Source organism: Calliphora vicina, chromosome 4 (assembly GCF_958450345.1).
Source record: "Calliphora vicina chromosome 4, idCalVici1.1, whole genome shotgun sequence".
Lineage (NCBI taxonomy): Eukaryota > Metazoa > Arthropoda > Insecta > Diptera > Calliphoridae > Calliphora > Calliphora vicina.
Window position 1 is genome coordinate 5,974,884 of NC_088783.1, and position 26,016 is coordinate 6,000,899.

Genomic DNA, 26,016 nt, shown 5'->3' on the forward strand with positions numbered 1-26,016 from the left:
ACAACATTTTAGGCAGTTACCTAAAACAGTTTTTTGTTTCTTTTGTGGATTATTTTCCTTTTTTTTCGTTTGCCTTTTCAAAACAGTTTATGTTAATTTTATTTCTTTTACAAAAACAAATATTTAAAAAAAGATATATAATAATATTTTATTTCTCTATATAGTTAGTTTTTATTTTTATTATATTATTATCTTACAAATATATATATATATATAAATATAAATATATATTAATATAATATTAGTTTTTTACACCTTGTAGATAAAAAACAGAAAAACAACAAAAAAAAAATACGCAAAAAGGAAAAAAAACATACAACATTAATAAATAAAACATAATAATTTAATAGCATTGTAAGTAAGCACATTATTACATTATACATTATACTAATTTTATTATTATTACCATACAAAATTAATAATATAAATAATAAGAAGTGAGTGTTATAATTATTATATATTATATTATTCTATATATATATATATATAAAAGAAACTACAAAATCTATCGTAAAAGAAACCAACCAACAAAAAATAATCAAAAATCCAATTCAATAGAAACCTTTAAATTCAGTTTTTCTTTTTCTTGTTTTCGTTTTCCTTTGTTTGTTTTAATTCTAAAATACAGATTCCTACAGTTTAGTTTTCAGTTCATTATTCGAGAAACTTTTCTTTTTTTGTTGCTTTATTACATATTACATACATATACATTTTTTTAATATCTTGTTTTATTTTTCTTGAGAAAATATTAAACAAGTTGCAATTTTTATTATTCTGTTAACAATTCATGTAAAAATCAAAATTCCTCCTTTATTTTGATGTGGTGCATTTAAGTAATAGATATAAATAGCTTAAAACATTAGTTTTTGTTTTCAATAAATATTAACATTAATTGTAAAAACACATGTTTTTATTTGTAATAAATAAATAAATAATAGCCTTAATTAAGTTTAGTTAAATTAATGGGAATTGTGAATTGAATAAATATTCATAGAACAAAAAGAGAGGAGAGATAGCAAATATACATCATGAATAAAAAATTATATTCAAATTCAGTGTTAAAAATGGGAAAAGGGAAAAAATTCCCACGGATTTTTTATTCATGAGTTTTCCCATTTGCGGCTGCTGTACGGAATCTTGAGCAGCTAAAACAAGATCGATCGGAATAGTAACTATGCGATGGATAAGAAAATTACGATCAATTTTACTCGATATCAAATACGGTAATTCAGACGACCCTGCATTCCTGATCGAGTAAAATTTATCAAATATATAATTGTAAAATTGATGTTCTGCAAAACGCTCGATGTTGTACATTGAAACTGGGCTGTTTACTCGAGAGTAGAGATGCCAAACGGGGAATCCCGTTCCCGAAAATCCCGGGGTTTTCGGGATTTCTTAAGCCCCGAAGACCGGGATTTTTAAATTTTAAATCCCGGGATTTTCCAAATCCCGTTTTTCATAAATAAATAGGGGAAATTGTAATTTTTGTGTGCCTTTTTTATGCATTTTGACATTCTACATGCCCAAATATCGCAAAGTGATGTTCAGCAAAGTTGTTAAGCTCAACTCCTGCTACAACATAGTTAATAAAGGAAAGCGGTATTTTTGGTTTTCCTAGAGTGGGGCTCTGGAAAATCAATTCTTCACATTTTTTTGTAAGTTATCTAACAAAACTCAATTTAAATCCTCTTCAAACGAAATTGATTTTATCTCAGACACAAAGTATACAGAGGCGTCAAATTTGACAGTTCAAAAACACTAAAATCTGCTTTTTTTGAAATTGTTTCGATAGAAAGAGAAAACAAATTTGCGATTTAATACAGATAGTGCGTTAAAACAAACAACTATATAAATAAGCACAAAACCAAACCAGTTGAAATTGTTTCGAGCGAAAGAGACAAATATATTTTTTTTTGCCGTGTCGCCTCTGTATACTTTGTGTCTCAGATGAGGAGCTCGAACAAAAAAAATATTTCGATTGCTCAAAGGCTAAAAGATATTATTAATAAATGTAAAAACCCCAAATAACAATAACGAAACCAAGTTATAATGTAGATTTGTAGCTTGCAAAAGAAATAGATCTCTTTATTTCAGAAAGAACAAGAGGAAAATACTTGCAGATTTGTTATAAGTATTTGCAAACGGTTTTGCCAATATCAAAGATGTTTTTCGGCAGCAGCATATGTCGGAAACAAAATTCGTTCCAGAAAGGCAGACGAAACCATAGATGCTATAGTATGCTTTTTATTGTCTAATAAAAATTAATTGCTAAATAAAAAATTTACTTTCAATTGTAAAGACATAATTATTTACGTTTCTTTCTTATAATTTTCGGGATTTTAGATTTCCCGAAAATCCCGAAACCCCGGGTCGGGATTTCGGGATTCTTTAACAAATCCCGATCCCCGGGATTTTCAGAAATCAGTCCCGATTAGCATCTCTACTCGACAGTTAACGAGTAAATCATATTTGAACACCAAAATATGTGAACTTTACTCGGATTCGATTATGACATTATTACAATACATTTTACTCTATCAGGAATGCGGTAGTTCGTCCCGGAATTCGATTTGAAGTGTAAAACGAAACGGCAAACGTTAAAACTAATTTTTATGGAAACAATTCAATTTCAAATAACTTCACAATATGCTTCATACAATTTTATTTGATGTGATGAAAAACGATTTCGACAACTAAAAATAATGTGAGGCTAAACGACCTAGGACACTCTAAAATATTAGACTACTATATGGATATTCTTAGCAATGTCGATTACTGCATCGCGAAACCGATTAGGAATATCTGTGTGGACACTACCTCCTGTTGGTGTAATAGGGACGTTTGTGGATTCTTTATCGAGAAGTATCATGCTAGGAGAATAAGCCGACGATTTAATTCCAGCATTTTGGCATTTTGACACTTTAATTAAATTGTATTCTCCAGTCAAAAGGATATATTCCTAATAAGCATTTTTACTGGTATTCAAGTTCAAAGCAAGTGCAATTCAAGCCTTCAGTCTAGTGTCAGGCAATTGTATTAGCAGGCCTGTCACACATTTTGTTGGGAATGGTTTCAATTCCGTAGTTTTTATCCGATTGATTTCGTTTTAGGTTCTTCAGATTCCGTGTAATTTCCAAAAATATTTAATAATTCTGTATTTCAGATTTTAATTTGACAGCGTTTTTGAAATTAATTAAAATTTTTTAGAAAAACAAATAATTTCAAACAAATATCAATTCCACTTTGAGAACTGAAAGTGATTTCATTTCGGAAGAAATTTTCGTTTTACTTTTTCCGAAGAAGCGAAATACGGAATTAATTCAACTTTCGATCGGAATGGAATTCTCTGATTCTGAAGTCCTAAAAAAAAATAAAATAAAAATTTATTCCAACAAAATGTTCAAGTGCTTGAATTTTTGCGGCTTTGGTACTTATTGGTTAGTTTTGAAGTCTATTGATTTTCATCACATACTTGATAATTATATTCTGCCTTATTTTGTAAGGCGTTTTAAAAATACAAAATATGAATCTGGGGGATAATTTTTTAAAAATAAATTTCTTTTGGAAATTAATCTTTCATACAATTATATTAAAACTGTTGACGTTACAAAATATGGTCATCGTAAATCGATATGAATAAAAATTACGGTTTTTGAATCCAATATTTTTTCTTCGAATCGAGTAGTAAATATTGTCATTATAAATGAAACAAGCGTGGAATTTTGAAATAAAACCAAAATATCCCCAACTTAAAGCAAAGATGAGACCCCTAAAATTAATGATTAATTAAATACGAATTCTGAAATTTAAATCACATGAAATATTTTCCTTTTTTCGTTCATCAATTTTGTTCACGTGAAAAAATTCCCCATGTTTTGAAATTTTTAGAAGGAATTTTGTAAACAATCGGGAATATCACGATGAACTTTACATTTACAATAGTTGATTTTGTTCGTAGCAGCTGTTTATTGTTTACAAAATTCCATCTAAAAATTTCACAACAAGGGGAATTTTTTCACGTGAACAAAGTTGATGAACGAAAAAAGGAAAAGGGAAAATATTTCATGTGAAATATTGATTCGCGATAGGGGAGATTATCTTACAATAAAAATTGGAAAAATAGGAATGAAATTAAAAAAGAAATGTAGATGAAATAAACTTTAATAAATATTTAATTCTGGATTTTAGTTCTTAAAAATTAATCGAAACTAAATAGTAATTGTGGACGAGATATTTGCCACTGTTTTGTAAATCGAGTGATTTTAAAAACGGGCGATTTTCAAAAACAAATAATTGTAAAATTTATGTTCTGCAAATCGCACGATTTTGTGCATTAAAACCGAAAATTACAATAAATTAATCGGCCTCAGGTTTGTTTGTTCGAACGTTTTAAAAACAAAAACGTTACTAGGTTGTGGTTTACTGAAAAAGGAAAAATTAGTACGTAACTTAATAGTTTCAGCCACTTTGTTTAAAAAACTAGCCAATTTATCCAATATTAAAAATAAATAGAAAATAATTGCAATTCCCTGTTCAGTAAACAGAATCCGAGCAACGTTTTCGTTTTTAGTCGACTTAACAAATTTTGGTGTTTTGAAAATCGAATCCACTTTATTAAATAGCTTTACTTTCGAGTTGGTTTACTCCCTAATTCGATTCCAAAGGAAATCTTTTCGAATTACAATCACCCCTATCGTGAAAAACATGTGAAATTTATGTTCCCATGAAATATCCATTTCCCTGGAAGGAAAAATGGCTATCGTGATATTCCCCTAAACTTTTCATTCACAATAGTTAATTTTGTTCGTAACAGCTGTTTATTGTTTACAAAATTCCATTTAAAAATTTCACAACATGGGGAATTTTTTCATGTGAACAAAGTTTATGAACGAAAAATGGGAAAAGGGAACATATTTCATGTGAAATATTGTTTCGCGATAAGGGTGAATGTATTTAGAACACAATTTCGAACCTTTTCGTTTTCCGAATGAGTTTTAATGTACAACATCGAGCGAGTTTCAGAACTTGAATTTGTTAATTATTTTTTTTTAATCTATCGTTTTTGAAATCACTCGATTTACAGAACATGAGCGATTATTTTATGGAACTAAATCACCCCTATCGCGAATCAATATTTCATTTGAAATATGTTCCCATTTCCCATTTTTCGTTCATAAACTTTGTTCATGTGAAAAAATTCCCCATGTTGTGAAATTTTTAAAAGGAATTTTGTAAACAATAAACAGCTGCTACAAACAAAATCAACTATTGTGAATGAAAAGTTAGAGGAATATCACGATAGCAATTTTTCCTTCGAGGGAAATGGATATTTCATGGGATTATAAATTTCACATGTTTTTCACGATAGGGGTGAATATAAATAAATTCATTTTCTAAACCAAAGTAAAGTATTCAGTCTGTTCGTTTAGGTTTTTACTATTATTACAACAAGTGGAAATTTTGTAATAAAATAAATATAGGAAAAGCTTTAAAAAATAGTTTAATAGTACAATGTCCATGTCTGGTATAAATAGTAAAAAAGAAAAATGACCACATAAACAAGCAGACGGTTCGTAATGATATTTGCGAAAAATCCATTTACTGCTGGAAAACTTTCATATATAATCCAACATTCCGGTTATTATTTGAAATGAATCCTTGGCCGTCGACTCTATAGAAGCACTAGGCAGCAAATAACCATGAACCCCATTATCTGCCAACTGTAGAGTGTAACTGAATGGTATGCCCACTTCGTAGGCGGCAAAAGCATCGGAACAACCTTAATTTTAAAAATTAAATAGAATTTGGAGCATTAACGAAATGGGATCATGTTGTTATTTGATTTTGAAAACTTACCAGATCTATTCTCTATCAAATCATTAGAAGAATCAATTTTATATCTCGATTTGCTGCCCTTTTTACGCAAACCATCTGTGCCCACCATTGCTACATCCAATAGGTCATCTAAACGTTCGGTGTCGTAGGTGGTATTGGCTTTGTAGGGATAACTAATAATTTGTCCATAAGCCTGCATGGATACGAAAAGCTGGGAAGATATAAGGAAATTATTACATATTTTTTTAGATTTAAACTAAATTTGGGAAATACATATCGATATAGGATATAGGTTGAAATCTCGCAATTAACAATCAGCCCAATTATAGGAGTTTTTTTTTATTTTCTTATTTTTAACATTGAATTTGAATAGGAAAAATGGGAAAAGCAAAAAACTCCCCGGGAATTATGAATAAAAATTTGTTTCCATAATGTGAGAATGATGCCAAACAATATCTGTATGAGGAATCGTTTGTCATCATGATCTCATATTGTTCATAGCGTCAACCTAATGTTTGTTGTAAGAAATTTATGAATATCATAAAAATTTAAAAAGAATTTAAAGACATTTCAATTTATAATTCCAGTAGTTATATTTTGTTAAATTAAGTCCTTTTTATTTTTAAAACTCACCTTAATTTGTGTTCGATAATCCATTAAAAATTCGGAAACAGCTTTTGTTTCCGGCTCTGAAAATGGCGTCGGTCCAGCATAGAATTCATTGCAAGGCGTCTTGGAGCTGCCACGTCTACCCCACTGATAATGCCAATTGCGATCCAAATCAACGCCAAAACAAACCTTCTCCTTGGCCCGTTTCTTTTGCAACCAAGTCATGGCTGAATTCAAAATACCCGAAGGACGAGAAATATGACGAGATCTAGATTTCTTCCAAAACCGATCAAATTCATGACTATAAACGTAACCGTCCGGATTCAGCACGGGCAGAATATACCAAGTGGTGTTGCGTATGAAACTCTGGTCGTCGGTAACGTTTTCTGAGAAAGAAAATTTGAAACAAAATGTTATAGAAATTTGAAATTTTAAAAAAGCAGAAAAGTCAATAATTAAAAATTCCAAAATTTTAGTTAATATTTCTTTCTAATATGCAAAATCCTTGTGTTTTCCCAGCCACTCGCAAACGTCTAGTATGTGAGTTTCCACCTTGTAATTGCCAAAAATGCACAAAGCTTAGATCTGAAGGAAAACCTGATCAGCACGAAATAAGCAAATGTTTCAGAAGCTCTAGCGATACAACTCTTAAAGAAGCTGATGAATATACGGATACCTCAATCAATGAAACTACTAATGGCTCTAAAAAACTAGCTAAAGCTAAACTTTTGGGAATTCAAAATCTTCATTTGCCGTCAATAAATTTTACACCCTCTAATCTGCAATCTGTTCTATTTGATATTGTGGGAATTATTTCGTAAGTTTTGGTACAATTATTTAATGTTTCTGAATTGTTTTTAATTTTCTTAATTCCTCTAAATTATTATAGCTTTTTCATTATGGCCACAATCATGTTTTGGCTTTCAATTAGCCAATATTTGTGGAAATTTGTAAAAATGATCTTTCAATGGGGAAGGTAATTTTGTCATACCCCTTTGTTCTGTAAACCGAATTCGAGTTATTCACATTTTTGGCGTTTTGTAAATCGAATACCCATGATTCGAAAAAAATCGTGCTATCAATTTATTGATTATTCGTATTTGAAAATCGTTCGTTTTTTGAAATTACTGCCCAATCCGAAAACGAAAATGTGTGTTTAATACATTGTAATTCGGATTTACAGAAAAGGGGTATAATTTTTTATTAAATGGGAGCTACAAATTAACTTTTATTTTTATTTTTTTTTGTCTAGGAGAGGTCAATTAACCACTTTGATTTTATTGCTCTTACTTTGTATGAGCATAACTTTTCATGCCATTAAGGGAGCACATCGCCATCGACACAAAAGTCCGCCTTTAGTAAAAAAACCCACCGTCCCAGCTTTATCTCATAACAGCACTAGCGATAGCCATTCTCTAAAATGTCCTCATTATAAATCTTGCCAACGTAAAAGATGTTCCCATATGAATTTACAAAATTCTAGTAAAAATTCCAGAAATTGTGGGCTGGGATCTAGTGAAAATCTTTTAGCTCCAAATAAAGGCAATAAATTCGACAATAATATAAAAACTAATAACAAACAATGTGATAAATGTAATGGAAATAAGCTTGAATGCTCATCATCTTCTAACTCGAACTTAGGAAAGAAACAAAATCCTTCCTTGTGTGATTTATGCGCTCAACATATGAAGCATGAAGTTCGGCCTATATTGAGTGATGATGAAGCCCGTGAGATGTACAAAAGATTCAAATTATATGCCATTCCAAGTGAAATGAAAACGCCGCCATCTATAGGTATTCTGATTGAATTCTTATCTGGCCTATACAATACAATATCAGGTTCTATGGCTAATACACCTCCTTAGGTAAAATCTAAAATTTAAGTATGAATATAGACAATAATACATAAGCAATTCCAAAATTAAAAAAAAAAAATTAAGATCATTCTTTAAATGCAACAGAATAAATCGTTTGAAAATTGAAGATAATAAAATTTGTAATATATAAAATTCTAATGGGAGTATGAGTAAAAAATGCGAAATTTTTTGAAACATTTGTACAATATAAATTTATTCAAAGTATTGGCCATATTAGTTAGCCATATTTCTGGCACCATATGGATTCCCCGCCAAAAGAACTGCTTATCTTTTGAGGCAAAGAACGAATCAAGCCAATTTCGGATACTATGTTCTGAAGTCAAGCGTATCCTAGAGAGAGCGTTCTGCATCGATCGAAACAAATAGTAGTCAACCACTTATTTCTAAATACTTTTTAACAGGTATTTACCGAGAGTTCTCCTGATAGAATATTTTGCTTTCATGTCTGGCCGCATATTACGGGCGTTTTTCTGCCAATGCTCGCTTCAATCGAATCAGTTGCGTTCTGTACAGGTTCCTGTGATAGTCTGGATTTCAGCAGCTCATAATATATAGGACCCTTATGGTCCATCCAACATCACTTTAGCGCCTTGGATATTTGTCTTAGTTGTCGATTCGGCTGGTTGGTCGGGTCGGTCGGATCAATTTTTTATCGCAAGTAATGATTCGGTGCAAAATTTAATTTCTTTCTGATGATTTTGCAAGCTCTTGTTGAGTTTGAGAACAATCGTCATGCCTCCAATTCTTGGTCTTCTAACTTGTTTGGCTGGCTTGGCGATCTTTGTCTTCCGTGTCAAAATCACCACTTCTAAACCTTATAAACCATCTCTCGCAAGCTGAAACCAATGGAACACATTCACCTTAAGCATCGGCTAGCAATCGGTCATCACTTGAATATGTTTTTGGAACGCTAACGGCATTCGCCAACATAAAAACGAACTCGAGTATTTTCTAAAAAGTCATGAAGTTGATATAATGTCTGACCGCATATTACGGGCGTTTTTCGGCCAAACGAATTGCATTCTGTACAGGTTCCCTATGATGGTCTGGCCAGATTTGAGCAGGTCATAATATATAGGACCCTTTTGGTCCCTCCAAATACAGAACATTACCTTAGCGTCATGGATATTCGGTCGGATCAATTTTTTATCGCATGTAATGATTCGGTGCAAAAATTTATTTCTTTCTGATGATTTTACAAGCTCTTGTTGAGTTTAAGAACAATCTTCGTGCCTCCAATTCTTGGTCTTCTAACTTTGTTGGATGGCTCGGCGATCTTTGTCTTCCGTGTCAAAATCACCATTTCGAACACATTCATTCACCTTAAGCATCGGCTAGCAATCGGTCATCACTTGAATCCCTGCCTAAACTACTTCTTTGTTATGTAATTTTTTGCAAAAGTATGCTAGATTGTTTTACCCCCTGTCAATGCCTGATAAATTTGTATCATGATAAACGTCAAAATGGTTGTCAAGATAAAAGTTTATCAGGTCTCCATAATCTCCATTAATTAGTATTATTGCTTCGTTATGTCAAAATTGTTAAGACAACTTTGTCTTGACAAAAAACGTCATTAATTGTTATGATAAATATTTGTCAAGTATAGACACGGGGTTAAGCATAGAGAATAGACATAGAGCGAAAACTCTCTTGCCAAAGACCTAACTCAGTTGTCAGAAACCTAAGTGGTAAGAATGTATTAGTAGGAAAAACTATGTGAAAACAAAAACAACACTCGTATGTGTCATTATTTACAGTATTTTCTTTGTTTCAGTTTTTTTTCTAGTTTCCGCTCTATGTTCCTCTATGATTTTATGTGTTTGGAAGTCTAGCTGCTTACACACTGCTCAATGTACGAGTTATTTCATCTGCAGTTAACAATAGTTTTGACATAAACATATAAATTAATATTACTAAGTAAGCAGTGCTAAATGCAAACGTTCATTACCAACCTGTATATATAATGAGCTGAATAATGACCACTCATTACAAAGTACTTTAAAATTTGTTGCTGTTTGTTTTGTTGTATTTTTGCAATATTAAAATGTGGCTCCTTTTTGGAAAATACACCACATAAACAAAATCTACTTACTCTTCATAATTCTCAGCAACTCATTTATAATCCATGTAGCCGTTGCCGGACCAATCCATTCCATGCCATGTGTACCGGCCTCAATGAAAACCGCATTTGCCAAACCTATTCGCTTCTTGTGACGCAATTTATTGCGCTCATGCGCTGGATAATGGGCCGAATTCACTGCAGCCGCTTCCTTGCTTTCAATTTTCATTATAATCAAGGGTCGGCCCTCATAGGAACGACCAATATGTATCAGTTCCACCAAATGGGGAAAACGCATGCGCATTGTTTCCAAAAACTTAATAATGTCATCGTATTCGTAATATTTGCGCCAGGTCATGCCCGTTGCCATTGGTGTAGGACTTTTGCTGTGATGTTTCTTAGGCTTTTGAGTGGTAGTAAAGAAATAATCTTCTTTGGTCTTTTCATAGGCTATAGCTTTGCCCACATCAAATATCAAAACCTCATGATCAACGAGTTCAAAAGTTAAGGAGGCTTGAAAATCCACCAACATTTTGGGTGGCACCAAGACATCAGTTAAACCTCTAGAATGAAAGTAACAGATTTTGTGAATAAAATCGAGTTATATGTATATCGAAAACTCAAGCAATATTCTTACCTTAAACTGGGGCCCTTTAACCACTGCAGCTTAATGCCATCCTCACTTTTCTTATATTCCTCCAAAGCTTTAACCTGGCTGTCATCTTGTGGCTTGAGTCGCCATATCTGATATTTATCGTAGGAAATCTTTCTGGCTATTTCAGGATTTTCTGTGGTCGTACTGGTCACCTGATTCCACATATCCTTTAAAGGATTTGCTGTAGAGCTGGAGGTATGATTGATAATATGATGTGCCAATATGCCAATCCAATTTTGTGGATTTTTCATGGGATCCACAATAGTCAGTATGGGCACATGTGGTATTTGTGTGGTCGTCGAAGTCGTGGTAGTAGTTCTCTTTCTGGCCTTTGGTTTCGTGTCACCAAACCAACTGGCAAACCATTCTAAATAGTTCAATAAATGGAAAATCAAATACAAAATATGTATGTAAACAATTATAATTATAATCTCAGCTCTACAAAGTTATATGTATTAAAGTAGACAAGAAAAATACTAAACGATTAGTATAACAAAGAAAGCGTAACCTTTTTCTTAACCTCCATCCACAGAATGTGTAGCACTCATCCGTTATAGGTTTCTGTTTTATTCCATCATTCTGTTTTATTATGTGCAAAAATAAACTAATGTTCTATGAACTGGTTGGTTTGCTTTATGGTTTAATGTGTCGCAGAAAAAGTGACGGACAGACAAAGCAACGCAAAGCTTCAAGTCAGTATGAAAGTGGTAAATAGTTTAAATTAATTTACTTAAATATCTAACGGATTTACACTTTATTTTCTTTGGAAGACAATTGTTTGTTGTTGATAATAATGAAAAGTACACACTGTGATCACTCAGTGTTCCACCAAAAATAGCTGAAATAGATTATAAGTCGTCAAATAAATCGTAAACTAAATAAATAAAATCTATGATCACTCATATTTTTATGATGAAAATTCCAAAATATCTAAAATTGCTTATAATTCGTAAACTAAAGGTCCTATAGCGAAAATAAAGAAAATGTGTGCTCACTCCTACTTCCCACCAAAACTTGATGATTTTTATAACGAAAATTCGAAAATATCTAAAATTGCTTATAATTTCGTAAACTAAAGGTCCTAGAGCGAAAATAAAGAAAATCTGTGATCACTCCTATTTCCCACCAAAACTTGATTTTAATAACGAAAATTCCAAAATATCTAAAATTGCTTATAATTCGTAAACTAAAGGTCCTAGAGCGTAAATAAAGAAAATCTGTGATCACTCCTATTTCCCACCAAAACTTGATTTTTATAACGAAAATTACAAAATATCTAAAATTGCTAGAGCGAAAATAAAGAAAATCTGTGATCACCCTATTTCCCACCAAAACTTGATTTTTATAACGAAAATTCCAAAATATCTAAAATTGCTTATAATTCGTAAACTAAAGGTCCTAGAGCGAAAATAAAGAAAATCTGTGATCACTCCTATTTTCCACCAAAACTTGATTTTTATGATGAAAATTCCAAAATATCTAAAATTGCTTATAATTCGTAAACTAAAGGTCCTAGAGCGATAATAAAGAAAATCTGTGATCACTCCTATTTCCCACCAAAACTTGATTTTTATAAAGAAAATTCCAAAATATCTAAAATTGCTTATAATTCGTTAAATAAAGGCCCTAGAGCGAAAATAAAGAAAGTCTGTGATCACTCCTATTTCCCACCAATTCGTAAACTAAAGGTCCTAGACCGAAAATAAAGAAAATCTGTGATCACTCTTATTTCCCACCAAAACTTGATTTTTATAACGAAAATTTTAAAATATCTAAAATTGCTTATAATTCGTAAACTAAAGGTCCTAGAGCGAAAATAAAGAAAATCTGTGATCACTCCTATTTCCCACCAAAACTTGATCTATATAACGAAAATTACAAAATATCTAAAATTGCTTATAATTCGTAAACTAAAGGTCCTAGAGAGAAAATAAAGAAAATCTGTGATCACTCCTATTTCCCACCAAAATTTGATTTTTATGATGAAAATTCCAAAATATCTAAAATTGCTTATAATTCGTAAACTAAAGGTCCTAGAGCGAAAATAAAGAAAATCTGTGATCACTCCTATTTCCCATCAAAACTTGATTTTTATGATGAAAATTCCAAAATATCTAAAATTGCTTATAATTCGTAAACTAAAGGTCCTAGAGCGAAAATAAAGAAAATCTGTGATCACTCCTATTTCCCACCAAAACTTGATTTTTATGATGAAAATTCCAAAATATCTAAAATTGCTTATAATTCGTAAACTAAAGGTCCTAGAGCGAAAATAAAGAAAATCTGTGATCACTCCTATTTCCCACCAAAATTTGATTTTTATGATGAAAATTCCAAAATATCTAAAATTGCTTATAATTCGTAAACTAAAGGTCCTAGAGCGAAAATAAAGAAAATCTGTGATCACTCCTATTTCCCACCAAAACTTTATTTTTATGATGAAAATTCCAAAATATCTAAAATTGCTTATAATTCGTAAACTAAAGGTCCTAGAGCGAAAATAAAGAAAATCTGTGATCACTCCTATTTCCCACCAAAACTTGATTTTTATGATGAAAATTCCAAAATATCTAAAATTGCTAATAATTCGTAAACTAAAGATCCTAGAGCGAAAATAAAGAAAATCTGTGATCACTCCTATTTCCCACCAAAACTTGATTTTTATGATGAAAATTCCAAAATATCTAAAATTGCTTATAATTCGTAAACTAAAGGTCCTAGAGCGAAAATAAAGAAAATCTGTGATCACTCCTATTTCCCACCAAAACTTGATCTATATAACGAAAATTACAAAATATCTAAAATTGCTTATAATTCGTAAACTAAAGGTCCTAGAGCGAAAATAAAGAAAATCTGTGATCACTCCCATTTCCCACCAAAACTTGATTTTAATAACGAAAATTACAAAATATATAAAATTGCTTATAATTCGTAAACTAAAGGTCCTAGAGCGAAAATAAAGAAAATCTGTGATCACTCCTATTTCCCACCAAAATTTGATTTTTATGATGAAAATTCCAAAATATCTAAAATTGCTTATAATTCGTAAACTAAAGGTCCTAGAGCGAAAATAAAGAAAATCTGTGATCAATCCTACTTCCTACCAAAACTTGATTTTTATGATGAAAATTCCAAAATATCTAAAATTGCTTATAATTCGTAAACTAAAGGTCCTAGAGCGAAAGAATAAAATCTGTGATCACTCCTATTTCCCACCAAAACTTGATTTATATGATGAAAATTCCAAAATATCTAAAATTGCTTATAATTCGTAAACTAAAGGTCCTAGAGCGAAAATAAAGAAAATCTGTGATCACTCCTATTTCCCACCAAAACTTGATTTTTATAACGAAAATTTTAAAATATCTAAAATTGCTTATAATTCGTAAACTAAAGGTCCTAGAGCGAAAATAAAGAAAATCTGTGATCACTCCTATTTCCCACCAAACTTGATTTTTATAACGAAAATTTTAAAATATCTAAAATTGCTTATAATTCGTAAACTAAAGGTCCTAGAGCGAAAATAAAGAAAATCTGTGATCAATCCTATTTCCTACCAAAACTTGATTTTTATGATGAAAATTCCAAAATATCTAAAATTGCTTATATGTATATAATTCGTAAACTAAAGGTCCTAGAGCGAAAATAAAGAAAATCTGTGATCACTCCTATTTCCTACCAAAACTTGCTTTTTATGATGAAAATTCCAAAATATCTAAAATTGCTTATAATTCGTAAACTAAAGGTCCTAGAGCGAAAATAAAGAAAATCTGTGATCACTCATATTTCCCACCAAAACTTGATTTTTATGATGAAAATTCCAAAATATCGAACGAAAATTTTAAAATATCTAAAATTGCTTATAATTCGTAAACTAAAGGTCCTAGAGCGAAAATAAAGAAAATCTGTGATCACTCCTATTTCCCACCAAAACTTTATTTTTATGATGAAAATTCCAAAATATCTAAAATTGCTTATAATTCGTAAACTAAAGGTCCTAGAGCGAAAATAAAGAAAATCTGTGATCACTCCTATTTCCCACCAAAACTTGATTTTTATGATGAAAATTCCAAAATATCTAAAATTGCTTATAATTCGTAAACTAAAGGTCCTAGAGCGAAAATAAAGAAAATCTGTGATCACTCCTATTTCCCACCAAAATTTGATTTTGATGATGAAAATTCCAAAATATCTAAAATTGCTTATAATTCGTAAACTAAAGGTCCTAGAGCGAAAATAAAGAAAATCTGTGATCACTCCAATTTCCCACCAAAACTTTATTTTTATGATGAAAATTCCAAAATATCTAAAATTGCTTATAATTCGTAAACTAAAGGTTCTAGAGCGAAAATAAAGAAAATCTGTGATCACTCCTATTTCCCACCAAAATTTGATTTAGATGATGAAAATTCCAAAATATCTAAAATTGCTTATAATTCGTAAACTAAAGGTCCTAGAGCGAAAATAAAGAAAATCTGTGATCACTCCAATTTCCCACCAAAACTTTATTTTTATGATGAAAATTCCAAAATATCTAAAATTGCTTATAATTCGTGAACTAAAGGTCCTAGAGCGAAAATAAAGAAAATCTGTGATCACTCATTGATTTTCATGAAGGAAATTTCAAAATATCTTATATCGAACATTTTTTTGTTGTTGCAACAATTGTTTGCTTTATTAAATTATAATTGCGTGTATCTAAATATGAAAGAGTAGTTATGTTTTAGTATTCAATTAACACACAAGAACGACTTAATACCAGATAAAAGCCAAAGTAGCAACAACATAAAACGTGACCCATTTCATCAAATCGCTTCAATAAGACTAGATGATTTAAGTCATGATGACATGATTATAAGCAAATCACGACCTAATTTAATGACATGATTGTGATATTCACTGAGATGTATGCTAATTCTAACTTATTATTAGAATCATATTGAAAGTACAAGTCTTTATTTCTTAGTGTGATTCTTTAGTTTTGCTCCAATTGGTTTTGTTAGAGTTTTGGCTTTTTGGCTTTAACTGTAAAGTGTACTTCTTATTCGTTGACACTCTCTCTCTCTATTTATAGCTCTTTTGTCAACCAGTTTCTTAACATAACAATTAAATATACAATTATTTCAATTCTGTCTGTGTTGTTAATTCGTGAACTAAAGGTCCTAGAGCGAAAATAAAGAAAATCTGTGATCACTCATTGATTTTCATGAAGGAAATTTCAAAATATCTTATATCGAACATTTTTTTGTTGTTGCAACAATTGTTTGCTTTATTAAATTATAATTGCGTGTATCTAAATATGAAAGAGTAGTTATGTTTTAGTATTCAATTAACACACAAGAACGACTTAATACCAGATAAAAGCCAAAGTAGCAACAACATAAAACGTGACCCATTTCATCAAATCGCTTCAATAAGACTAGATGATTTAAGTCATGATGACATGATTATAAGCAAATCACGACCTAATTTAATGACATGATTGTGATATTCACTGAGATGTATGCTAATTCTAACTTATTATTAGAATCATATTGAAAGTACAAGTCTTTATTTCTTAGTGTGATTCTTTAGTTTTGCTCCAATTGGTTTTGTTAGAGTTTTGGCTTTTTGGCTTTAACTGTAAAGTGTACTTCTTATTCGTTGACACTCTCTCTCTCTATTTATAGCTCTTTTGTCAACCAGTTTCTTAACATAACAATTAAATATACAATTATTTCAATTCTGTCTGTGTTGTTAAAGATCACTAACGATTTCATTTAAATTTAATTATATGAACTTCCTTTCTTTTGGTCTATTTATATACATACAGGCAACATAAATAAAGAAATTGAAAAACAAACTTACTATCATATTCATCATATTCTTCGGTAGATGAAGTTTCCGTGGAAATTCTATCGTTTGCACCAAAACCCAACCATGATGGCAGCCAACTTGTAGATGACTTGGTGGGCTTCATTTGAACGGGTGCAACTGTGGTACTGCCAATTTTCTTATTGCGACGATTTAAACCAAACCATGAACTCAACCAGCTGCTAATGGAAGAACCACTAGATTCATTGGAATCATAGTCTTCATCATATTCAGCGCTAGTATGTTGTTTCAGGGTATTGTGGTAGGAAGTGTATTGTGTATAAGGATTAAAGGCGGGATCATCTTCTTCGTCGTCTGATGCTTTGCCGCCAATCGAATCCATGACACTATTCATTACCACTTGTATGGGATAGAATATCATGCGAAAAAATCCTCCCAGATTAGAACTCATACTGCTGTCCTCCTCGTCTTCCTCATAATCATCGTCATCGATTTTTAGTTGTGGCGGTCGACGGCGTATGCGTTTCTTGATGTAAGTGGATTTGGTTTTTAAACCTATGTTGCCAACATTATCATAATCTAGTATGGGATTTTTAAAATCAACACGCTCTATTTCTAAGGCACCTATATCGGCATCTTCCTCGGGGGAACTGCTGGTTTCCTGTGTGGGTTTTTCACTTAAATCTTCCAAGGATAGACTGGTCTCACTTGTGTGAGTTTGGGGAACATCATTATCATCATAGGCTAGTATTTCATTATGTTCATTGTCGTCTTCTTCATCCTCTTCCTCATCATCATCCTCATAGTCCTCTCCCTCATCTTCATCGTCCTCTTCCTCATCATAGTTTTCACCCATATCAAAAAAATAATATTCTGTATCCTGTTGTCTTTCAGATTTTTTCTCCATTTTTTTGTTTTTGTTGGCCAGTTTTTTTCCTCCCTGCTTTACAGTCCTTGGTGTAGTGTTCAAATTGGACTTGGTATTTGTTTTGTTAAATGTAGAGGTTGGATTTGCCTGTAAATTTCGGTTTATTTTCATTTTTGATAATCTTTGTTTGCTCCTGTTTAAATGTTTTGTACGTTTTAAAGATCTTTTTCCATTTGGATTTCGTGTGGCTAAAAGTCGTTGAGTTTTATTGATTTGTGTGGAATTTTCTGAATGTTTAATATCTGTTTTCAAACTTCTTTGTTGTTCTGAATTTTGGTTATTAGTTTTCAATGTAGTTTCAATGGTATTGTTTTGTGATCTTTCATTTATGCCGGTATTCAAAGTCATATTAGATTTTTTAATAAACTTTGGAGAAGTGTAATTATTTGTTGTTAAATTCGTAATAGATCTTTTATTTATATGATGTTCGATATCCAAAGAAGTAATTTCATAGTTTTCTCTAGTTAATTTTTTTAAAAAATTTGTTGTTCTTAAATCACTTGCAGTTTTGGACTGAGTTTGGTTTGTAAAAGTTTGAAAATCACTTGTTATATTCTGCGAGGTTTGATTGGATTTTAATTTCGAAATTTTTGAATTTTGTGTTAAAATTTGTTTTGTTTTAGGAGAGTCACTTTTAGTTCTTAATAGATTTCCATAAGTGGAGTTGTTTTCATAGAAGTTTTTTAATTTAATATTCGTTACTGGAAGATTAGCGTCACTTTCTAGTTTATTAGACTTTTTAAAATCTCTATTAGTTTTGGATAAATTTTCGTTTAATTTCAGTAGGATATTTTCACTTTTATTATTTAAAAACTCTTGCACAGTTTCTGTCAATTTAGACAAATTATTTCTCTCCTGTTCAAATGAGTCCATTTTGGTTAAATTGTTATTGATCAAGAGATCATCAGTTGAGGTTTTTAATAAATATTTTGTAGGTTTGTTCATAATTTTCTTGAAAAATGTTGGAGGTCTTAATTGTGTGGCGTGAGTAAATGTAGCATCCGTATTCGTATTGATATCTTGTATCAAAATAGTTTCATTATCCGAACTTGTATTAACACTTGTCAGTCCCTTTTCCAGTGAACGCTTATTAATCCTATGATTATTGATAAATAGATTTGGATTCAGTGTTCCTGTCTGAGGACTCGATATTTGTGGCTGCATTGCACTAGAAAATATATTATCAAAATTTGGTTTTTCCAGTTGTGTGGATAGTTTTTCATTGTTTGTTAAAGGTTTTCGGGTAGTTGTTCTAGAACCTATTATAATGGCAGGACCTTGTGGCTGATTGGCCAAAACAGGTCTTATTGTGGTGCCCAAAGGTTTACGACCGGGAGGATTTGGTTTCTTAATTTTACGCTTTAGTTTTGTCTTCTTTTTCTTTTTCCTTAAAGGTCTTGCAGTTGAGGACTTCTTGTCCTTAACGGTCAGCTCTGTTTTAACCACCACCGGAGAGGGTTTCTTAAGTGGGCTGGCTGCAGCATTGGGTGGGGCAAATTTTGATGATGTTATTGCTAGAGCCGGAGAGGGTGGTTTTTGTAACCTTATGATTTGAGGTCTTGATGTGGTACTTGAGCGAAAGTTTTGGCATTTTTGTTCATATTCATGTTTCAGCTGGAAAATATCTCGTTCGTATTGTTCCTTGGTTATGAAAATGGGTATGCTGCCGTTAGTTTTGGTTATATTTTCTGTGGATTTGCCCATTTCTGTTATGGCATAGACTATGCCGGTGGCTGGATTAGTAAAATATATGGGAAAATGTCCTTGACTATTATTTCTATACAGATTATTTAAAGAATATTTGTTGGAATTCAAAAAATCCGGTTTGGCTATAGGTTTCAAATTGATTTCTGGCAAGGGCGGGGTAAACGGTTTAGTAGCCGTTGCAGTAGTAGCCTCTGTGGGTTGTCTTACTAGTGTATGTTGTATATGCTGGGGCGTATTGAATGAAGGTTTTGGCAATTCATCACTAAAATAGTTAAAATCCAGAGATGAACCAATATTCTGCAAAGGCACTGGCTGTTTGTGCGATGAAGCCAGCTGTAAATCATAATGATGTTTGTTGGTCAAAGAAGGAATTTGTGTAAATTGTTGAAATTTTTTTGGTTCATTGTCATATTGAAATTTCGGCACAAAATATCTGTCTTCCGATTTTGCACGATTCTCTACATTATCATCATAACGACGCTGGACAGTACTCTTTAAGAGACGATCTCTGTCGGCTTTAAGAAAAGAGTGTGTCCAGGTACGTCGCGTTTCGCGTAAAATGTTATCAAACTCCTCGGCACTGGGATGATAACCGTAATCGTAACGTGAAGCCGTAATAAGACCCGTTAAACCGGCTAGTAATATTTTTAACATTAACAATTTTATAACAATAAAAAACCAACACATTTTCACACATTCACTCTACAATTTTAATTTATTATTCAGAAATTTTTGTTTAAACAATTTCTAGTTTTCCTGTTTTCTTATTTTTTCTTATTTTTATTTTCCCATTTAATCCTTGTTTTATTTGTTAAATTTCTCTAAATAGAATTTAAACTGTTTCTTGCTTTACACACAACCGTTTAGTTCAACTAGTTCTCGTCAAGTGATTTTGAAAAATTCAAGTGAAACTTAAGTTTAGTTTGTAGTTGGTAGGTTTTTCCGTTAAATGTAAAATACCGCCTTAATTCTTTAGGTCACAAAGTAAAAAAATTTAATGGTTCAGTGACAAAATGTCACAAACATATGATTTAAACACATGCCACACTCAGACATTAGTAATGTACTGTATGTATGTATGTTTGTAATGTCTCGAATATACCACAAAAATTTCGATATTTATCGAAGCATTACAAATTGTTAATAATCTAATCATATATCTTGAAAATAAAACAAACATACATTGGTACTTCTTTTCTTTTCATTTATTTTTTTTTTAAAAAAATTTCAAAACTTTTACTTTTCTTCTCATCCCATTTTATTTTATTATTAATTTTTCAGTATTTAAATTTTTCCATTGAAATTTCTTTTATTTTTTTCATATTTAAAATAGTTTTTATTAAAACACACAAAATCGTTTAATCTCCTTGTATTGTTTTATATATTTTTTTGTTTTTCTTTTTTTAAGCGTTTTGAATTTAATTGTTGTTAAGTTTGTTTATTTTTCATGTGTTGTTCACTTTAATACATCTAATGTTGGACTGACTGACTTTGTAGCCATTAGCCAAAGACTTGATTTGATGTTGGTTTTCATAGTCTTTACAGCTTCCTTTCCACAATATATTACTTGTTTTTATTGTGGCATACTTGCACACTGCTGATAAATTAATTATGATCACCATCTATCTACAAGATGCTACTACAAATCTAATAATCCGTTTAAACCCATTTTTACACCCTTAACCCTTTCGGGACGGAGTTTTATTTTGAGAACCAAAATATATATGGTAACAATTTTTGCATATTCTGAGGAAAAAATATTATGTTCTGCATACTCAGAAATCCTGAAATCGTCCTTTTGTCCTGGGACATATAATCCCAATCAGTGTTCTTGATGGGTGATTCGAAATTAAAAAAGGAATAAAACATCAGAATTAGAGTGTCCAAAAAACCGGTTTCCGGTTTAACCGAAAAGGTGAGTTTTTAAAAAAACCGGTTTTGATTTTTATCTTTAAAAAAAAACGATTATCCGGTTTCGGTTTTTGTCTTCCAAAAAGCCGGTTAACCGGTTTATATTAAATTTTTATTCAATATGAAAAATACGCTAATTTAAAAATTTTGAATTCTTAAGACAATTATTTTATATATTTTACGAAATATTGCCAAATGCTACAATTTTCTATAAAATTAATCTATGTTTTTAAAAATGGTATCAAAGTTTTCCAAAAATATGTTTAAATGAGCTTTTGAAAATATACTTCATTAAAACCGTCTTACAAAAACCGTTTTTTCAAAAAACCGAAATGTTAAAGAAACCCGAAACCGGTCAAGTTTACAAAGATGAAACTGAAAGTTTTCGGTTTCGGTTTCGGTTTTGGATACTGAGTATCCGATACTCTAATCAGAATATTATTAAATTTAGCTGAAAGTACACATTTATTTGCTTATTCATAGCATTTTATAAATATAATTAGGGATTTAATTTGTGGGATGGTCCAAAACACTTGTAACACAAAGCGTTGTTGCAGCCTGAGCATATCATCTTTGTACACTTTTCGATACCAAGTGAACACCAGTATGATCTACTGGCATACCGGACTTATAAAAAAAATGGAGAAATTCGTGAAATATTTGGACTCTCTGATGTCAAAAAACTGGAGCAAGGTGGGTAAAAATGTTTAAAATTTAATTTTCAAATACGAATATCTCCTAAACTATAAAAGATACTTGATAGATATGATAAGGTTTTTTTATTATGCTTTCATAATTCATTATTTGTAATTTTTTTTAAATAGGAATCCAAACGAAGACATTCCAAAGTGACCTACTTTAGGTGTTATTTAGATTAGAAATTGCATTTGAAAATTGCTGGGACGTATCATCCCAGTAGTCCCGAAAAAGTTAAAATTAGATTTTCCAAAAGTTCCTTCTTAGTGGATGTACACATCGGGAGAGGTGGCTACATAAAAAATTTTCAAAAGTTGAAAATTGGAAAACAATTTTGTACGGAAAAATTCGAAATTCGGCTTCAAGAATGGACCTAATGAAGAGTTTTAGGTGTATAAAACCATCTTCACAAAATTGACGTTTTAATGAAACCGGTATGTAGCTCATTGGTTAGATGGTTTGATAGTCTATAACGGTCATAGGTAGAAACATTGTTTGTTTTTAATATATATAGATGGAGCGCATTACGAAAGAACAACGAGTTATAATTGTGAAAATTAATTACAAAAATTTGGAAAGTTATGCTGAAACCGCTCGCAAACTTCGATGAATTTTCAATCGAGAAAAAGCACCTAATGTGTCAACCATAGGAAGAGTGATCAAAAAATTTTAACAAACTGGATCAGTTATGGACAGACTCCTGTGCGCCAAGGTACTGTTCGTTTACTTAAAAACATTGCAGCTGTAAACGAGAGTGTCGCCGAAATTCCGTTCGTTCTCAACAATTTAAAATTTCACGAAGCTCTACGCAGCGAATTTTGACAAAAGACCTCCTTCCCACCTTCATGCGTACAAAATTCAGCTTACTCAGGAGCTCAAACCAGTAGACCATGGAATGCTCCGGCAATTCGTTCAATTGGCAATGGGGCAAAGTGAAATCAATGCCAATATTTCGAAAAAAGCCATCTTCGATGAAGCGCATTTCCATCTGAATTGAAATTCGTGAATACACAAAATTGTCGAATTTGGGACTCAGAAAATCCTCATGCAATCCATGAGAAATAAATGCAACCACAACGAGCAACTGTCTGTGTGGATTTTGGTCAGGCGGCGTGATTGGATCATACTCTTTTGAAGAAGAGACCGAAATTGCAGTGACTGTGAACGGCATTCGTTACAGGAATATGATAAAGGAGTTCTTGTGTTCTCAACTGGACGGCATAGATCTGTAAGATATGTGGTTTCAGCAAGACAGCTCCACCTACCACTCCGCACATGCAACAATCGATTTATTGCAGCAAAGATTTGGTGACAAAGATCATGCGATTTAACGCCGTAGGTTTTTCATGGGGTTTTGTGAAATCTCGGGTTATGAGAATAAACAAGAAATAATTCCTGAGTTCAAATCCGAGATCCAACTCGTCATAGATGAGATACAGCCACATCTCTGTGAATAAGTCATGGAAAATTTCATGAAAATGGTCTGTCTCAGAGCCCTGTGGGCTATTTGACGTATATTTAATTCCATACTTAATCGGAACATGTCTTCTTTACAATGAAATAAAAAAAAAAACACAACTATCTCAAAAAATACATGTTTTTATTTAAAAACTAAAAAGAGCATTCTAACTGAGACATCCTTTACATAGAGATAGAGATGCCAAACGGGGAATCCCGTTCCGGAAAATCCCGGGGTTTTCGGGATTTCTTAAGCCCCGAAGCCCGGGATTTTTTAATTTTAAATCCCGGGATTTTCCTAATCCCGTTTTTCATAAATAAATAGGGGAAATTGTAATTTTTTTGTGCCTTTTTTATGCATTTTGACATTCTACATGCCCGAATATCGCAATGTGATGTTCAGCAAAGTTGTTAAGCTCAACTCCTGCTACAACATAGTTAATAAAGGAAAGCGGTATTTTTGGTTATTTTTGGGGCTCTGGAAAATCAAATCCCGATCCCCGGGATTTTCAAAACTCAGTCCCGATTAGCATCTCTATATAGAGACGAGACACTCCGAAATTTGAGTACACCCAGTAGAAAATAAATTCTCAATTATACAATTCTTGTAACGTCAAACAAAAGAAAATATGAAAAAAAATCGAAATCAAAGTTTGACGTTATAGAGCTAAATATTGAAAACTCTCTCTAGTGATTCTACCTTCTACAAATATTGTATCATGGTTTTATTGGAAAGTTTGAACTTTGTCATTTAAGAATGGAACACAATTTCCCAAATTTTTTTCTAAATAAATATCAAAGGAAGTTAGCTCAGTTTCATAATTTGACAGTCAATTGTACTTCCTAACCTCCCTATCATGCTACAGCAAAATATTCAAAATAGATTTTATTCGTTTATAAAACGCCATCGTAGTAAATAGTAGATGCCTTTAAACGATTCTCCCCTAGTATTAAGTTTTTATTAAAAAAAAGTGTCTTTACTTGTTTAAACTTTGAAGAGGCCAATGGTCATACAAACAAACTAACTCACTAGTAAGTTAGAAAAATTCTAAATTGTTCTCAGACAATATATAGAAAATACGAGGGTCGTGATTAAAAATTAAATTTTAGTGACGGATAATTGTGCCAATTGATGTTAAATTTGCATAAAGTTTAACCAATTCGTATATTTCTAAAGCCTGTACATTTGAGGTCAAAGTTTAAATTTTGAAAAATTCTATACATTCAACAATAATTTTCTTAAAACATTGGTATTACAAAATATTACTTTTAGATAAATTGGTTAACTTATATTGCAAGCCTCGTATTTACAACGTTTAGGATCATAATGCAAAAAGAGAAATTAATACGAATTAAACAATTTACAACAAAAGTGTTCAATAAAATTCAAATACATACATATTCTTGAAAGTTTTATTAAATTACTTTGTATTTTTAGGTCAAATTGTAAATTTAAATTAATCCTTTTAGATTAAATTTATATGCAAAGTTTTAAAATAAAACAAACATTATACGACAAAAAATTCCAACATTTTAGTCGATATTTATTTGAATAATTTGGCGTTATATTTGTACAAGTTACGAGCTATACAAACCTTTGCAAACTAAATGTGGTCGTCAATTTTGACATCCTGTATCTCACATTGTATTCTAATAAAGTGATCACTAATTTCATTTTCTGAAAGCTTGTGTTCTCTTGTACGATTTGTTTGTAGACCATTTTACAATCGGACTAGTAGTTTTGATTATACAGAATTATTGTTCAACAAGTTTTGAGTTTATAAAAGAGAGAGGAAAATCATTACCATCTGAACCTGCAGTAAGGACAATCAGTATAATAACTGTCTTCTACTGAGATCTTTAATTAAATAATGAAAATTTGAAAATCTTTATGTTAGTGCGCACACTTAATTCAAGAAATATCTGAACCATGTGAACATAACTTTAAAGTGTGCCTTTTTCAGAAAAATTTGTTTATTTTAAACATGAATTCCTAGAATTTTTACTTGACCCATATACGACTTTTTCATATTTGTTTGTGGCTTTAAATGACATTGTCTGCAATTAAAAGCTTTTTTTCACCACAATCACAATCATGTCTTAATACTCTTTTAAAATGTTTTTTGTTAAAATCTTTTTGGCCTTCTCAAATGGAAATGATCATAATAACTAAATTGTAGTCGTTTGTGGCCGGCCATTCATCCTCCTGGTTGCGCTTTAAGTTGCATGAAAACAAGCTTGTTTTGCTGAATGAAGATGTGCTCGTAGAAGTGGAATCAATGAAAATAAAAGTGGCTGGTGCTGGCTGAAACTTGTTTCTTCTGCTGTGGTTTTTCTTTTTCTAGAAATCTACATCATCGTTTTAACGGTTTGTTGATGTATATAATTGTTTTAAGCCATAATTTCATGTACATATTTTTTGTTGTTGTTTTGTTTAAATAATATTTTGTTGCTTTAGTTTTCT

At 31.4% G+C, this 26,016-nt stretch overlaps 1 protein-coding gene across 1 annotated transcript; it reads right to left on the reverse strand.

The window, feature by feature from the left end:
• Nucleotides 1-5,618: 5,618 nt before the first annotated feature.
• LOC135956719 (uncharacterized) lies at nucleotides 5,619-23,371 on the reverse strand. The gene is made up of 9 exons (XM_065507288.1): nucleotides 23,222-23,371; nucleotides 22,962-23,082; nucleotides 16,886-20,122; nucleotides 11,021-11,405; nucleotides 10,413-10,946; nucleotides 7,718-7,736; nucleotides 6,472-6,813; nucleotides 5,860-6,049; nucleotides 5,619-5,782 (listed from the first exon to the last, which is right to left on the reverse strand). The coding sequence occupies exons 1-9, from the start codon at nucleotides 23,369-23,371 to the stop codon at nucleotides 5,619-5,621; spliced, it is 5,142 nt and encodes a 1,713-aa protein (XP_065363360.1).
• Between the last annotated feature and the right edge of the window lie 2,645 nt (nucleotides 23,372-26,016).